This window comes from Xyrauchen texanus, chromosome 7, assembly GCF_025860055.1.
Source record: "Xyrauchen texanus isolate HMW12.3.18 chromosome 7, RBS_HiC_50CHRs, whole genome shotgun sequence".
Lineage (NCBI taxonomy): Eukaryota > Metazoa > Chordata > Actinopteri > Cypriniformes > Catostomidae > Xyrauchen > Xyrauchen texanus.
In genome coordinates, this window is record NC_068282.1 from 40,758,732 (window position 1) to 40,777,178 (window position 18,447).

Sequence of the window (18,447 nt, forward strand, 5' to 3'; positions counted from 1 at the left end):
TTAATTTGAGGTTAATTTTGACTGGTCACACTCACCATTTTGGATTTGTGCTCCATTCACCAGGGCTGGGTATTAATACAGATTTCCTGATTCATTTCTGATTCACAAACTCTTGATTCGATTTTGGTTTGATTAGATATCGATTCATATGGGTATATTTCAGTCATAATGTCCCTTTTGCTAACAAATGAAAGATATTCTCTCCCAGCTAATGCTGTTATTTATACAGGGAACCTTCTAACCAGGTACATTATGAAATTACTAATTTACAAATTATATTTTATTAGTTTTTCATTAATTTGGTCACATTTTGGCTTTTTAAAAATAAACAAAATCCATGTATTCAATAAGAAAATAATATATTATATTTCATATACTATTTTTTGTTAAATGTTTACTGTTCAATTGCATAATTTGTAATATTTACAAGTATTTATTTGTCTAACATGTGCTAAAACCAGTACGGTTTATTTAACAAAACTTAGATTAGCACACGTTCACAAGAGACACTATCGGCTTTTTCTTATCTGTGCCAAAAAAAAACGACATTTCCCATCATTACATGATTAGAATGAAATGTATATTATATTTCTGGTTATTTTTGATCAACAATTGACTATAGAGAACATAAAGGGTATCAAAAGAGACATTATTCAATGACAAATGGGTCACGTGGATCTCGTCTTTGGACACACACGCATTACACAGAACTTACCTCAACAAGTAGTGAAAGGATCTTGCTGCTATTTACTCCACCACTATACTACACAAATACTGATGAGTGAAATGTAAACATTTACCAGCCAGTTGCCAAATATATACATTTAAGTCACATAGCACAAAATTTGGTTGCAAACGAGAGTGATTTCCTCTCATTATAGTGGAGGGATGTGCACAGAGTTAAATGTCGATCTTGGGATTTAAGAATCGAGAACGTTCAAATGAAGACCTATACTTTTACCAATCCCTACTGTTTAAATTTGATTAGATATGTGAGTGAATAACTACTAAAATTACATTCTGTTCGTCATTCAAACTGATTGTATGCCTTCAGAAAACTTGGAATATAATGCACGTGAACCAATTTGATTACTCTTCTGGGTGCTTTAAGTGTTATAGAGACTCTCTATGCAACTGTACTTAATTCAACCAACAAGGAATTTCTTAAATTATATTTTCAATAGTGGTAGACCGATATGGATTTTTTTAATGGCCGATGCCGATAATCAGAGATCAGGGTGGCCGATAGGCCGATACAATGCTGATATGTCACACAATTTAATATAGTAAATAACATAAACATAAAATTGCTAACAAATGAAAATACTCTTATTTAGCACTTTATTTACAAAATTTCACACAAAACTTTTAATTTGTAAAAAATTATCTTTAAAAATAACAAAATTTTAAATGGTAGATAGCAGATTTCTGTTTAGTTATCAAATCTTTGTAATTTATTTTCACATGAAGAAATTGTTAATATATTAGGAAGAAGTAAATAACAGTACACACATTAGTCCAGCAACCATGGATGGCATGTGCGCATTAGTAATAGCAATTTCTCACAAAAGACAGAATCGACGTGAAGCCCTTTTACTTTAAAGTTCCACGTACGCGGTCATGTGGATCCAGGGAGCAGCAGTCTCCTGGCAGTTTAAATGGCCTGGATTGTCTGCTTGGATTGTCATGGACAGACCGTAATGATTTGTGAATCAGACTTTTGATCCTGAAGTTCTGTTTCTGGCTGATAGAATATGCACTTCAAAGGAAGATATTATTAGATGAGCACTTGATGGTAAGAAAAGGCTAGATTTTCACAAGGTTCGTTAATTACATCTGTTTAAATTAGACATCCACCTATTTGCTCATGATATTGTCTTTTTATCATTAGACAAGAAAGTTAAGTCACAGGGAACTGTTGAAAAGAGGCTGATAGAAAACGTGCTTTAGAGGAAGAAATGAGCGTTCAGAGCGTGCTGGATTTGCTCATGTTTTGTGAGGTTTGTTTGTTACATTTGTTTAATCGAGGTATCTGCATATTTGCAGACAGTATAGTAGTTTTATTGATGTTTGCCGTTTTCTCATTAGATAAGACCGTAAAAGTTACAGGGAACAGTTGAGGAGGGATAGGGAGAGTGAAACACACAAGCACTTTAATATTATGAGCTCATATGTGTCTGCCGTGGGATTGATATGCAGACCGTTTAAATGAGAGGTTGTTGTTGCACACCGGTCTATTATTGTAGTAGCACCATGGCACGTAACAAAAAAAAAGGACTGTGATTGCTCGTTTACATGTCTCAGACGCTTCACATGCAAGCAAGCAAGCAAATCGGCCAAACAGGAAAATGTATCTTTAATAATTAAAAAATTCTGAAGTGCATATCATTCAAAATATTCCTTTTGTGTTCCGCAGAAGAAAGTCATGCAGATTTGTAATGACATGAGGGTAAATGGTGTCAGTATTTTTATTTTTAGGTGAAAGATTCTCCTTATATTTTCATTTTTATTGTCCTTTCTTACGACAATCCTATATAAAAGTACATGAAAATGTATATGCAAAAATTGAAAGTACAAATGAAAAAGTGTCTAACTTCATTCCCAAATAAAAACATGAATTTATATTTATATATAAATAAAAAATAAAAAACTGACAGAAAGTACTCATACCCAGCCTTAGGCGATTGCTTTCAAACTCGCACAGCTCTTTGTATTGATGCAGGTCACTTTCTTGGTCCTCCACAGCTTTCTGTATACACACGTTCTCCTGTTCCATACCCTCAAGCTCTCCACGGCTCGCATTTAACTGACACACACATAGGTTTTGTTTACATACATCCACTTCGCTAGACAGAAAACGAAAGACTAGATTCAAAGACCACATTTTTAGTGTGTATTCACTCTTTCACATGATGTATTCTTTGATAGACAAAGCAGAGAGAGACAAGTTGTCTCTTAGAGTATTCATTAGAAATGGATCTGCACACCCTCCATGTTGCAGTCCACAGGCCTGGCCCGCTGTTCAACTCACTCCCTCTCCAATAACTGCTGATTGAGTATTTGCAAACATTTGGAAGACACGTACATGAACACAAATCACAAATATACTAATACACAACTGATTGAAATGCAAGTAAATAAAGAAACAACATAATTGAAGTCAGGCTGAATGAGTAAACTCCATCATTACACTCATGGCATAGGCCAGACCCAGAGACTAAGATCCTTAGAACCTTCGCTGACCTAACAAGCTGTGCATTCTCACTCCTGAGAGGCTGCAGGGCAAGTGCGATCTCAGCCTGGATGTTGGTGCTGAAAAGGGAAAATCTGCACAAAATCCTGCAAAACCAGCAACTCTATCCCAGGGTTTCTGGACTCAGCAACATCAAGCCGCCAGTCCATTTATGATTATGTTACTGAAAGTGAAGTAGATACCCATCTCAGGTTTGAAATAGGGTATCAGCTTTCATAAATCAGGTCTAGATATCAGAACACAGGAGACAACTGAAAGACGGCACTGTAATTAGAGCCTAGTGTCAGCCTCAGACGGCACACCCAAGGACTGCCCACAGTCTGTGCTTTAACCATCTGATGCACATAGCATGCAAAATTGGAAAACGCCTTATCAAACTACTCAGCGCAAATCAGATTGGCTGGTTTGATGGAACTTCCATGAGTAGAAGCACACAGGACTTTTCATGAGTCCGGCTAGAAACAGTTGTTCACATGGTTCCACATTGAGACAATAGCACCTTTCCCACAAACAGTCCCAGTACTTTACCCTTAGTAATTTCTAGATGAGAAACGGAACACCCGTGGAGACTTTTCCTCTTTTGCATTCGCATTCACAAAAGTAACCCCCCTAGTGACGTCATCTTGTATCAACCATTTTTCATTGTTGGCCCGCATGATTTAATAGCAACAACGATGAAATCAACAACACTGACGGAAGACACCAAGATCGGAGCTACACATTTGTTAGGGCTGTTTTATACGAACTTTGGCTGCATCAGAAAACATAGGCAGCTGCCTTGCTGCCTAATCAGTTAATGGTTTAACCGACCTTGTTTTTGGATGAATGGAACTCTTAAGAAAACTGTTCTCAGAACAGTTTAAAAAACACCTTATTTCATCCAACCTCATTATACAGCCTCCAAATGCAGCATTTTCCCATTTTCAGACACAAACTGTGTCTTCAGGTTATGGTTTTAGACTGAGCATGTGAGCCGTGCATGTTGTGCTGCTGCATCCTGACGCCGGAGTGAGAGGAAAGATGAGGCGTGCAGCCTACCACACAGTGGAAAACATGTTGGAAATGCACTATGAACCTATTTAACATCACAATCTTTTTTACAATAAAGTCTTTTATGTGTCAACATAAAATACTGTACTGAACTACACACTCATTGAATGAAAAGAAAGACGTCTTGATGCAAGTTAACCATGCATAACAGGCATGCAACACTTTCCTCATGTAAATTACATTTAATGATGTTTAAGTTTATAATAGATTTCAATATCCCACTCTCTATAAACATCTTATTATTTATGTCTATTATCCCAGAAAAAAAATAACTATTTAGTAATTCAGAAATTGCTTTATTTTTTGTTTAATCTCACAGTACAGATGCAATGAACATGTCTCCGGTACACATGTAACCTTGGTTCCCTGAGATGAATGGAACGAGACATTGCGGTGAAATTCTTCGGGGAATTCCTTCTCCGACGACCTAGATGAAGCCCTTGAATCATAACGGCAATCTTATGATTGGCAATGGTGTTTGATCCCTGCCCTTTAAGGCGCACATTTGCCCTTTATAAGCAGGTGCTCAATCAACATTTCTTCAGAAGTTTCTAACTGAAGGGCTAGAAGACGTTCCTTATCAATTCAGTTCACTCGACATTGCGGTGAAACACTTTGGGGAATGGAGTCCCATCACACCGCACTACATGATGTCATACCTCAAGAGATACACCAGGGTATAAACACTTGTAAATTAATATGTATATTAGGTCACAGTCCCGCCAGGCGGTGACTTATTAAAATCATATTTCAAGTGTATATAATAATGAATAACCCCACATGGTAGGTAATCTTATGCTGGGGATATATATAAGAGTCAGATAATACACACAGTATACATAGTATCAACTCATCATACTCCCTGAGGTATAAAAACCTGAAAAAGAATAGCAAGTCACAGGCCTACAGGATGGTAACTTATTAAAGACATATCTTCAAGTGTATGAATTAATCAATAACCCCACATGGTGAAAACCAGATGGAAGTTAATCTCAGCCTGTGAATCTAAATGAACCATATAAATACACACAATCAAAATGTAATCCCTTCACAACCAAAGGTATGGAAAGGAAATGTATTGCTTATTGGAAGTGCTTGTGACTTCTAAGGGGGATCATTTTAACAACAGCATATATACAGGTGGCTTTACCAAAATAAACATATATCTGGTAGTCCGCCCATAATAAAAAGGGCCTGGGCTCACCTGTTGTGTGTTGGCACAGTAAGCGCTTTAGACAGAGAGGATTTTGAGGGACAGGGGGAAAGAAGGCTTGAAGGTGGACCACCTGAGTCCTGAAGGGCATGGATAGAACCTTAGGCACATAGCCTTTCTGAATTGACGGTGGCTTTTGAAAGACCCAGCCCAAATACCAGGCATGAGCTATCAACCAACAGCACCTGTATATCACCCACTTTTTTAACTGAGGCCAGAACCAGAAAGTACACGCTACTCAACAAATTCCAATGGTTCGAACTGGGGGCTTGTGAGCGCATTCAGAAGCAAGTTTAAATTGCAAGCTGGGGCTGTAGCAGGGTGAGGGGGATTAAGTGCCTCGCTCTTTTGAGGAACTAAAAAAATAGAACATCTCTGCACATGGAGGAGCCAGCGTCCGAGGAGTGGTATGCCAAAATAGTTGCTACCCAAGCGTCGATGTGGTGAGATCCATGTCCAGCCACTCTTGGAGGAAAACAAGGATCTCAGCTATGGAGCAGTTCACTGAGTCTTCACAACGTGAAGAGCACCAATTTGTAAAAACATGCCACTTGCCGCATAGAGGCATCTCGTGGACAGTGCTGTAGTTTGCAGAATGGCATTCACCCCAGCGGGGCACATCATTTATGTAAGCTACCACTGTCATGTTGTCCTATCGAATCAGAATGTGGCGATTCACTACCTCAGAATGCTAAGCCTTCAAGACAGCTAGTACTTCCAGATGACTGAAGTGCTAGGTGCAGAAGGCTATTTATATATATATATATATATATATATATATATATATATATATATATATATATATATATATATATAAATTAGGCACTTGGGAAAAATGTTGCATAGTGAGGATGTCTTCAAAAATAATGCCATAATTAGTTTTCATTTCTCAATTAATTTCATACAAAGTCCAGTAAACATAAAAAATTCAATATTTGGTATGACCACCTTTGCCTTCAAAACAACACCAATTCTCCTAGGTACACCTGGATACAGTTTTTCTTGGTTGTTGTCAGATAGGATATTCCAAGCTTCTTGGAAGATTTGCCACAGTTATTCTATCTATTTCGGTTGTCTCAGATGCTTAGAAAATGATGTCAAGCCTTTAGACAATTAGCTTCTGATAGGTGGTGTACTGAATTGGATGTGTACCTGTGTATAGGTGGTGTACTGAATTGGATGTGTACCTCTTTGCTTGACATCATGGGAGAATCAACAGAAATCAATGGACCTCCACAAGTCTGGTTCATCCTTGGGAGCAAATTCCAAATGCCTGAAGGAACCACGTTCATCTGTACAAACAATAGTATGTAAATATATACACCATGGGATCATGCAGCAATTATACTGCTAAGGAAGGAGACACATTCTTTCTTCAAGAGATTAATGTAGTTTGGTGTGAAAGTGTAAATCATTCCCAGAACAACAAGATTCTTTTGAACCGTACCTATATAAAATAAAAAGGGATATATACTGTAATTATCAAACTATACTGATATATAAGTCTTTTTGTTTTTATATACATACTGTACAAATAAACACCCTCTGAGCACTTTATTAGGAACACTATGGCCCTAATAAAGAGCCTGACATGGTGGTCTGCTGTTGTGGCCCATCCACCTCAAGGTTCGACATGCTGTGCATTCTGAGATGCTATTGTGCTCAATACAAATGTAGAGTGGTTATCTGAGTTAACGTAGCCTTTCTGTCAGCTCGAACCAGTCTGGCCATTCTCCATTGACCTCTCTTCAACAAGGCATTTCCGTCCACAGATCTGCCGCTCACTGGATGTTTTTGCTTTTGGCACCATTCTGAGTAAACTCTAAAGACTGTTGTGTGTGAAAATCCCATGAGATCAGCAGTTATAGAAATACTCAAACCAGCTTGTCTAACACCAACAATCATGCTACAGATGAAATCACTGAGATCCCCATTCTGATGGTTGATGTGAAAATTAACTGAAGCTCCTGGCCAGTATCTGCATGATTTTATGCATTGAACTGCAGCCACATGATTGGCTGATTAGATAATCGCATGAATAAGTAGATGTGCAGGTGTTCCTAATAAAGTGCTCAGTGAGTGTATACATGTAATCATTATACTAGAAGCAATCAAATGTAGACATGATATCCAAAGAGGCATTTGAATGTTGATAATGTTGAATTTTCAATAAAAGGAAAATCTAACTTTGTTCCTTTTTTGTATTCACAAGAGACTTCTAAAATAATAATAATGAAGTTTGGGGCCATTACCTGGCCTTTTATTTGCATGAACAGCCGTGTTTCCCTTCTTCCCATGTTTTTTATTGTCTATCGCAGTCTTACTTGATAAATTATTGGGTTTAGATTTGAAGGAGATGTCTTTATTCCCTGTGGTTTGGGCTTCGAATCTGTTGAGTGAATATTAGCGATCTTATCACTACACAATTGCTAAACATGAAAAATGAAGATTGAGTTTAGTAAAATGAATATCACACCAGCTTGTTCAGCTTGAAATGTCCCATTGAGTAAAGCAGCTCATTAGTCCAGGCCCTTGTGAACTGTTGTCACCTGTATACAATTTTAAATGGGAAAGAATGAAACAAGAGCTTGAATATATCAAGTCTCCATTTTATCCAATTCATTAACACACTTACTGAAATTTTTCCCAAGACTTAAAAGATGTGCGATTCCTTTACCTGATCTTCCGAGTCTGTAGAATAAAGGGAATATGCTGGTACAAGAGGTGGCACAGATCTCCCAGTAACCCTAAACCAGGCACCAGATTGAGTTTGTTTCTTTCACCTATTTTAAAGTGTCTAAAAGTGATGCAGTGTAGACTTTTACTCATTTAATTTTTCTTGAGAATGTGTCCCCTTCCAGAGCCTGTAAGCCTGCTAGAGGCACTTTGCTTTAGGTACAAAACAAAACATGGCATGGCATGGCATGGCATGCATGCATATATACATATATATATATATGGCATAAACCATATAGTTTACTGCAACTACTACCTTTGGTCTTGATATTCCATGTCTTGCCATGTTGGATCTAACTTTGAATAAATCTGTAAAAATCACCAACCATGCAGCAAACATAGATAATATCTTTTCATGATAATAAGGGTCTAATAACGTTTTACCATTGCATTTTTGGTATATATTGGGGCTGAATACCTAAACAAAATCGTAAAGCACAAATGTAAAATCAATCCGTACTAATTTAAAAACAAAAATATTAAAAGGAAAACAAAGCAAAATTGCCACCATGCAAGCGCTAAGTTTGCCTTTCAAAAAGGAAGACGAATGTTTTTGACCAATAGAAATACAGTTTATTTTCTCCTCTTATTTTCATTGGTGCATTATGGTAACGCCCTTCATAAACCTTTTATTTATTTGTCATTTTTTTCGTCAATCATCTGAACAATAACCAATCGCTTTCCCAAACAGGATAAACGCCCATGAAGGCTTCAGACGCCCGGAAAGCGTTTCTATGGAGATGGAGCGACAAAATAATCATCCGTTTACTGACAATTCGTTGCGATGTGATATTGCCAACATGATATTGGCGCGTGTTAGCTCTAGAATTAACTGTCTTACAAATTAACAAACACACATATATGTCTTATATTTTAATATTAAAACTTTTTCTTGTGTCTTTATTTCCCCATTATACGTTTTTATTTTATGCATTTCATTAATAATAAAATAATACATATATTACTATATTAATAATGTAATATTATATAATTCATTCATAATAACATGATACAAAATTATATTAAGTGACAAATCCTTGGCTGATACACTAAAGACTTCAAAGACATTTAAGTTAGAGAAATGTTGTAGATAAATCCATTCAAATTTCATTATATCCAGCAATTATATTTTAGCGAATTTAACTTCAACAACATTTCTACTGTCTGATGTGGTGACAGCCTAAAAGACCATGATTCATTAAACCAACTGTGTCATAGTATCTATGATAAGGGTCAGTATGTCTGCACAAGTAAGTTGCCTTATGTAGAAATTCATTTTAATTCTATTACATTTAGATTATCTGACTGTCTGTCATCATAAGTGGTGGTCAAAACTGTATCCGTTACATGTGTTGTCTGTACTGTTGACCACATGTGAGTGCAGAGAGTGTCATGCATTATGTCCAGTCTTATGAGAGGAAGAAAACAGAGAATTCTGAAAGCTATTTTTTTACTCTGGTTTTTATTGCCTCCTGGGAAAAGGGTGGATGAGGTTTCAGCCTGCTCTCCTACTCTTGTTATCCCATTAGATGCTCATCCCAAACACACTTTATGACTACTGATGAAATCAGACACTTTCACCATGCCATTATTTGCCTTCCTGTAGTGAAAGTCATGGAGAGATAGAGATAGCAGGCATTATACAGGGAAAGGTGATGACAATCCACTCAAAATATCAGAAAAAAATATGAAGTCAGTGTTCAGCTATAGATGACAATCGCTTGATTGCTTATAATCTGTTTTTATTATTATTTTTAGAACAAATACATCTGTGACTGTTACAACAACACAAGATTACTTTTGTATAGTTAAAGTTCACCAAAAAATGAAAATTTTTTGCTTATCCTAATTTCATCCCAAATGACAGTTCATAGTGTCCACTTCTGCTCTAAAGTGGAGGAAAAACAAAAACCTCCAAAAAGCACCTTAAAACTATACACCTAGCCATATGACTCATGCTACCTGTATATTCCAAGTCAAAATATTATCAAAATCTTGCCCTCCATTGTAGTTTAAAAAGACTACTTTTATTGTCTTTATGGTATTTTTTTTTTGTTGTTATCCTTTTTGGATCTTGACAGATGTGGTCACCATGAATTGTCACTGTATTCTTTTCTAAAGATTCTTTTATAATTATTTGTCTATGAGTTGGAACAACATGAGGGTGGGTAAATAACAACAATAAATAACAAAATATTTAAGACAAAGGATGGACGAAGCATTTTACTCACGCTTGGGCCTCCAGGTAAGTAAGTGCTGTGTCAACCTGGGCCTGGGAAACCTCTCGGTCCAAATCTCCCAGATAGATGTACAGGTCACGGAACATCTCAAATGACAAACATGCATCAGAGTCCATGCAGGTGGGGTCACCACTCAGTATAAAGCATGCATGAGCCATTGCCTTCCTCAGTGTCTTTGAATACAAAAGCAAAACAGACTTAACATCAACAGATATGCTGTATTTTAAGACATCATCCCATTCCCTCCATCTGACAATACAAATAATTATTCATACAGTATAGAATTATATATTATTATAATAATAATGATATATAAGTATATATATATATATTTTTATTCTATAGTTTTATTCACCCCTCCTAGGTAGTTGCAGTTTAGAGCGAAGAATCTCATCCATTCAAGCTTTTCACCAAATCTGCCAATGGAGAAGATGTGTCCAAGGAGATCCTCAGTCAGACCAAAACTCAGCCACACCTGCACCACCTCCAATTTACTCACTGTATCCTTCATGCCCAGCTAACAAAAGTAAAAGTGGCCTATTAACATGTGTATAGTACCATATTGATGTAATTGCATAATTTGTTGACCACTCATATGAGTTGAAGAGTTTAGTCATATCAGTAACCTTATAAAAGCTTGTTTATTCTATATGGGTCAGGGATGCCTCATGGGGGCAGCCATATTAGCATCACATGACCAGCTGAATACTAATCGCTTAATCTCAGTAAAGGCCCTGTTATTGGACACTTTCATTCATTCATATTCATTCTGGCTTTCTGTGCATAGTGAATTTGTACAATTTAATTGGTAACTGAAAACTACTGTGTTTGAATGATGCAGCATCCAGGCCACTAGGTGTCAGTGTAAGCCAGTGTAAGCCACTTCAAAATAGTTCAGAAAATTCAAGAGCGCACCTTTAACTAAATACATTTTAATGTGGGAGGGACAATGAAACATTTAGCTTTCTTTAAACTTCTTTACTTTAGCTTTGGTTGAAGTGAATCTAATATTGCCCCCCTCCCCATCAAATTTAGTTTGAGATCAAACCATAATTGGCAGTCCCCCTGTTGCATACCTCTGGTTTGATCAGTGTAGGTGGTTTAAGGTAGTGATAATGGTTAGTTTTATATTATAATGAGCAGTGTTTTGGAAGTTACTCAAAAAGTAATCAACTATTAATTTACTAATTACTTCATCGAAAATGTAATCAAATTACTATTTACTTTACATACATTCTTAACTTATTATGTTCAACAAATTCTGTCAGAGAAATAGATGAAAATGAGTCTGTGGACTGTGATTTTGTTTTAAGATTAATTTTTCGTAAATGTTTCTGCCTGACATGGTGCATGCATGATCTATGAAGTAATATACCTCACCTGTGCATGCATGGCTGCGAGAATTTCCGGTTTGAGGAACACAGATTCAGGTATGGGACGCACCTCTTGCACAGGAAGAGGGTTTCCCTGAACCAGCGCTCTAAAGTACCTGGAAGAGAACTTCTTGCACTCACAAACTTTCCCTGCGTACACTCAAGAATATGGATTCTTCCTCATGAATGTTTGATAAATTAATGAGTTGCATTCTCAGCAGATCTATGTGATGTGTCTTCAAAGTGATGCTTACAGGGATGCCCATTCCATGATATCCTCCGGCTGGGTTCTGATGGCATCCTCAGTAAACCGCATAAGAATAACCTGCAGTTCCGGAGGGATAACCTGCCTTGGTGTGAGAGCCATTATAGGAGTCTAAACTAGGACCTATACAGAGAATAAACACAGAAATGAATCCATCTGATAGAGTATAACGTAAAGAATAGCAAAATTAGACAACTATAGGCTGATTACTTAAACACTGTGTATTTTGTCGAATTCAGTGGCGATGCTGTTTCAGACAGAATGTCAAAACATCATACTGAATACTTTTAATATACTTTGTATGATTCCAAATAGAACCGTTGAGACGACTATGACGACACAATTCCTCACGAGGGCGGCATTTCAACATCTGCGAGCACATTCTCTCTTCATGTAGAGAAGCCTTAATGCAATGTAATCCCCCTAAGAATGCTTTTCTTAGTCATTAATGTTATGTTATGCACAAGAACAATTATTGCTCAGATATAATAATAATGGTAATACAGCGTAATTTACTATGTCGGTATTTATTTTCCTAGATATAGTAGGGCTAGGCCTATTCAAATTGAATTCTGCAGGGCAAAATCTGAATCACAGGAAGACCAAATTTCCTGGTTAGAGCCGACGGGAATATTTAACTTCCAGAAACAACACAATTGTGCTCTAGTTCACGCATTTGATTTTAAAATAAACACCCTCATTCATTTCTAAGGGGGCGTGATGAATGGCAGGGGTGCTGATCGTTAAACTCCCACCAAATAAAACAATATGCCTCCCACTGAACTAAACTTCATCTTTATATACTGTACCAAGATGCATATTCCGAGACTAATTATTATAACATTTCTAAATACTGTACATTATAATGCGTACACTATTATGCATTTAGGCTACTAATCATTAAACCCATACAGAACTATGATAGGCCTATATGACAATATATGCAATACACACACACACACACACACACACACACACACACACACACACACACAAACTTTCTGCATTTTTACATTTTCAAAAAAACAAACAAAAAAACTCTCGAAATTTCCTCAAACCACATTTATAGCATAATGCCCTTGTAATTACCCATTTGTAACGTATTTTTTTCTTCTTCTCGTAAACCACCCAAACCAATATTCTATATGTAAAAATGACAACAACAAAAAAATTATAATATTTTAAATTAATAAATAAATGATAATTTCACATGGTACTTCTAAAAAAAAATATATATAGATCCAAACAAGAAGAATTCATTGATTCTAATTAGCAAGTGTCCCTGAAATAGGACCGTATGGTGATGGTAAGTGTTCTCCGGCCTCTTGAAAAGAAGCGCTTGAGCGCACCCGGAGGACAGATTGATTCAGTTCTGCACACTGCATTACAAGAAGAGCCTGTCTCGCGCGCCAGATCTGCTATATATGCTTTAAAAAAAAACGGCTGTATTACTTCTACTTGCCTTGTTTAATCTGAACTATTAGAAGCCCATTGTGGAAGGAAAATTACCTCTTACATTGCGGTACCTCTAATAAGCGGTGTAGGGGAGCGCTGCCATTATATGCACTGGGTAGTGCGAAACATCGAACGGATGTCGGAATATACTGATCCTATACGGCTGGATGAATAACAAATGAATAAGGGATTTTACTAGAACGGTATTAACAACACGTAGGCTAAGCGGTTTTTACGGCTCTCTCTGTTGGGGTTCTCTCAGCAGTTGTCTTGCAGAGGTGGGTCGGCTTTGAACAATAGCGCCCGGTGAAGCGCTATAGCGACAGTGTCGCTGAGCGCAGTACCTCGCACTACATCATCATCCGCTACTACAAGCGTACACAAATGGATACGGCCACGCGCTCCTGTATTCTTCACACATAGATTTGAAAGATCCTTAGGTGTGAAATCCGTTTGCTCTACCATCACCATACTCGTCCGTCCGTGGGAACACATATTCTGCAATGATGAATTCTGCCGAGGCGGCTGAGGAAGGACCGAATGATCCAGATACGGACCCGTTTTTCAAAACAGGTGAATAGCATATATGAGCTTTTGTATCAACGGATGTCAATGACTTTAATTCTGGTTCTGAGGAATTGGTCGTGTTTTACTCAGGTGCATCCATCCATTCGTGCACCTAGAGGTGTAGTTTCTTTACTGAGAAGTAGAATCCCGTCTGTTAATGATGTGTCCCATTATGTTTGAAAGTCATAATTGCCTGGATATACAGCACACTCATTATATGTCACATAGTAGGCTATACCTGTATAGCATGCATGCACTACATATGTGATTGGACTGCAATGCTCCTCAAAATCTAGTCTAATGTTCACAGAGTGTATGCAGACAGCAATACTTTGGCACGTTCAACGCCCTTGCATTAGCGTGTCTAGGGTATTGTACATAAGAGGAAGGGATCCCCCTGTAGATAGGGCACTTCTTTACCTGTCACTTTTTCTCACACCTTCAACATATTCTCTAATCACGTTACTATCACAACTGGACGCGCCGGGGATCGCGCTGCGCGGCACCGCGGCTGGCGCGGGAGTGGCTAGTCTTTTGTCGGTCGTGACATTGATTAAATGTTTCTGAGGCAGAAGCCTGTTGATTCTCACAAACACCAAAACTACTGTACAGTACCTCCTACACGAGAAACAGAAAATAGTTTTGTTATATGAATTCCCCGTTGCTGGTATGTTGTGTTTTGGAGGCTGGTCCCTGGCATGGGAGGCTTTCAAACTAGCGTAGCCAGCTAGACTTCCTAGGTCAAACAGTTTAAACAGAGATACCTACTGGTGAACAGCGTGGCTATGCCGGTCTAACAGTCAGACCAACAGCAAACCAGCACTAACCACTACCATCATGCACATTCATTCATAGCCTACTTATCTAAACTGGTCTTTTCAACATTCTCAATTTTCCCAGTCTCCATCTTACCCCTGCTAATGTGTCCACCCACCAGCTGTGCTTCAGAGTGATTTTATTTACTGTAAAGACCAGCACTTGAACTATGACCCTTAACACTGAACTAGTTCTTGTTTGTGCATAGCTTCTATATGTTGCCTTAAGAAATCAGCTTTTAGCTTTGTTTGTGTGGCACTGTGTGTTGGAATGTAAGTATGCATCTCTGTATATCATGTGTGAGTTAATGAATGGATATGCATGCATTTCTGAATGCATGTACGTTATGTGTCAGTTGCATCAATCCATGTACCATGAATGCATGTGTATGTGTGGATGCTATGCAGTACACTAGGCAAAATGTATATCATGTTGTACTGTGTACTGCATAGCATCCGCACATACACATACACAAGCATAGTACCAAAATAATTTAAATGGGTTCATGCTCACTGCGGCCAATAATTCACTGCACATGACACATTGTGGTTGGCACAAATCATGTTATTATTATTCTCACTGACAATAACCCCATATTTAATGTAGTCTGGGTTGTATTTTCTTTTACCTTACATTTGCCTAATTTGGTTTCAACCAAGTTGCGGTTGAATTTGCAGTAAAATACTGAAGAGTTTGAGAACACACAAACTTTAACCTCAACAACAAAAGATATGTGAAGCATTTCTTCCTCCCCCTTTTCTACTTAATTTGGAATGCCCAATTCCAATGCATTCTAAGTCCTTGTGATGGCATAGTGACTCACCTCAATCCAATTAGCGGAGGACTAATCTCAGTTGCCTCCGCATCTGAGAACGTCAATCCACGCATGTTATCATATTGTTTGTTGAGTGCGTTACTGCAGAGACCTAGCACATGTGGAGGCTTCACACTTCACGGTGGTGCCACCGAGAGCGAGAACCACATTATGGCGACCATGAGGAGGTTAACCCAATGTGACTCTACCCACCCTAGCAACCAGGCCAATTGGTTGCTTAGGAAACCTGGCTGGAGTCACTACTCAAGGTGTGGTAGTCAGTGTCTTTGCTTGCTGACCTACTCACGCCAACCCCCCCCCCCAGTTAATTCTTTTATTTTTTTTATTTTTTTTTATTTAGTAAGTTTGCCGCAAAGCTCATTTGTATGTGAAAATTATCAGTGGTGAATTTGTGGCAAGTTTGCAAAAATTCGTCATGAACTCTCGATTTTTGTAAGGGCACCTTTGTTTGCGACCTACCAGTTGAAAACCGCTGGTTTGCAGTATAGGATTATCAGTATACTGTATGCGCAGAGATGGCAGAACATGCTCACATATGTGGGTAACCGTGTATGTGTGTGTAGATATGCATGCTTAAAATACTCTCTCTCTCTCTCTCTCTCTCTCTCTCTCTCTCTCTCTCTCTCTGTCTCTCTCTCTCTCTGACATCTCAGTTAGCAGTAATACCAGGAGGTGTGTGCTAGGGCAGATTTCAGAGTGTCTTCTCACTGTGAACCGTGATCCCTCCCATGACGGAGATTGTCTGGCACATGCCTCTCATACCCCCTGCGTTCTTATCCAACATATTCACAGTCTAATAGAGCCTGTATTACTTCCTCTCTTCATCGGATTAGTATGTTCATAGAGGGTGGGATAATCATGCGCACAGTGTTGGACATCTGGGAATCAGGTTGACCCATGTATCAGACATGGATTAAGGCAGAGATGGACATTGCTGTGCCAGTGTGAGAGATCATGCTTACTTTATTGGGACGGATGTCTCATTCAAGCAGAGTTCATCTCCAGGGTGTCTTGTTTAAGGTGTAAGAAGGAGATAGCAAGAAACAGATATTGGATGTTGCTTCAAAGAAATGTTGTTGTTCAATACAACTTTAGCTCTATTAACAGTATCTGTGTTGTATGTTTGTCCCAGATCCATTACACAATTTTGTTAATTTGTATTTAACCCAGAATATTCCTTTCAGAGAGGGTTTGTTTTTATAGATACCTGTATGAACATTCACCACCTAGAAGGCCCCAAAACGTATTTGGATACTTCTTTCACACATGAAAATGAATGAATGTCACACTTCATATTAGGTGCCTGTAACTACTATGCAATTGATACAACGTATTAGTATGTACATACGTGTTGTTGCATTGCTCTTACATTTAAAGAACCTGCTATTAATTACATCTGTAGTAACACTGTTAACCTCACCCCAAATCCTAAACCCAACCCTAACCCTATCCCAACCCTAATCTAAACCCTACCCCTAAATCTTACCTCAACTTTAGCAGCAGCAAATGTGAGAATTTTGCAGATCAAATTGTAGTTATACAAAAAGTACATTGTATTGTATGTATTTCAATGTTAGTACATATTAGTTAAAGAAACCTAATATAAAGTGGGACCGAAAACAATATCAAACCAAGTGGCATTTGTAAACAAATTATGCTAGACCTTTTCTCAGAGCTACTTTCACTTTAGTTAGACATTTTTGCAATGACTTTAAAGCAGCTGGTGTCATGGTCATTTGTAGTGGATGTATGAAGTTCACTGGGCCGGCTCCTGCCAGCTATGCTAGAGTGGGTTGGGGGATAAAATTTGGAATTGCGTGGCACCACGCGAGGGTCGGACATGTGAATGGCGAGCTCTGCTCACTTTGCTAGTTTTTTATTCTTTCTGTGTCATATACCTGTGAGATTCGATACACCCTGCTACATAACTGTTCTAAGAGGTCAACATGTCAAAGAATTAAAAATCCTTGGGCTCTGGATTTATTAAAAGACATTTACATGCTCAAGCTGATACCTCAGACAGGCCCACAGTCCAGGGACTCAGTTTGGACGGCACGTTGGGAGATATTCAACGCCAGCGGTCCAGCAGGTCTGTAATGCTGGCGAAAGTCGTAGCGGACCTGGAAGATCTTGCTGTAATGTCGATCAATTACGGCCATGGAGGTGAAATTATCTGGAGTAATCTGAGAGGCAATTAGGGAAAAACTGGAAGACCTTGGGAATCTTAATCAGCAAATCAATGTAAGAATTGTTTGAATTCCTTAGCATGAGGAAAGCAGAGATATGGTGAAATATCTAGATGAGCTCTTCCCGAGTCTGCTCAACATAACAGGCTATAAACTGGAAATTGAGCGAGCTATAAAGAGTCCTGGCTCGCAGATCTGCCGATGAAGCCAGGCCCCAATCAATTCTGGCCAAATATCTGAGATCATACGATAAAGATCAAAGCAAATGAGCAAAGGAAAGCTTTCTTGGAAGAACCACAACATTTACTTGTTCCCAGACTTTGCAAATTCATCAAAAGAGAAACGTGATCTACTCAACGAATGCAAGAAACTCTTACATCAATGGAAGGTCGCTTTTGCACTGATGTTTCCGGCCAAACTGAGAATAGATACTATGGATGGCCGCAAAATATTTACAT

General features: G+C 38.2%; 1 protein-coding gene and 1 long non-coding RNA gene across 2 annotated transcripts in view; one reads left to right on the top strand and one right to left on the bottom strand.

The window, feature by feature from the left end:
- Window positions 1–9,707: 9,707 nt before the first annotated feature.
- On the bottom strand, window positions 9,708–10,888 carry LOC127646390 (uncharacterized). Its single transcript, XR_007970930.1, has 3 exons — window positions 10,848–10,888; window positions 10,484–10,665; window positions 9,708–9,852 (listed from the first exon to the last, which is right to left on the bottom strand). It is a non-coding gene; the product is annotated as an uncharacterized LOC127646390 (long non-coding RNA).
- Window positions 10,889–13,838: 2,950 nt separating this feature from the next.
- LOC127646385 (kalirin-like) overlaps window positions 13,839–18,447 on the top strand; it is a 140,420-nt gene continuing 135,811 nt past the window's right edge. Inside the window, exon 1 of the mRNA XM_052129970.1 lies at window positions 13,839–14,158. Within this exon, the coding sequence (XP_051985930.1) occupies window positions 14,089–14,158 (70 nt within the window). The 5' untranslated portion in view covers window positions 13,839–14,088. The remainder of the gene's footprint in view (window positions 14,159–18,447) is intronic.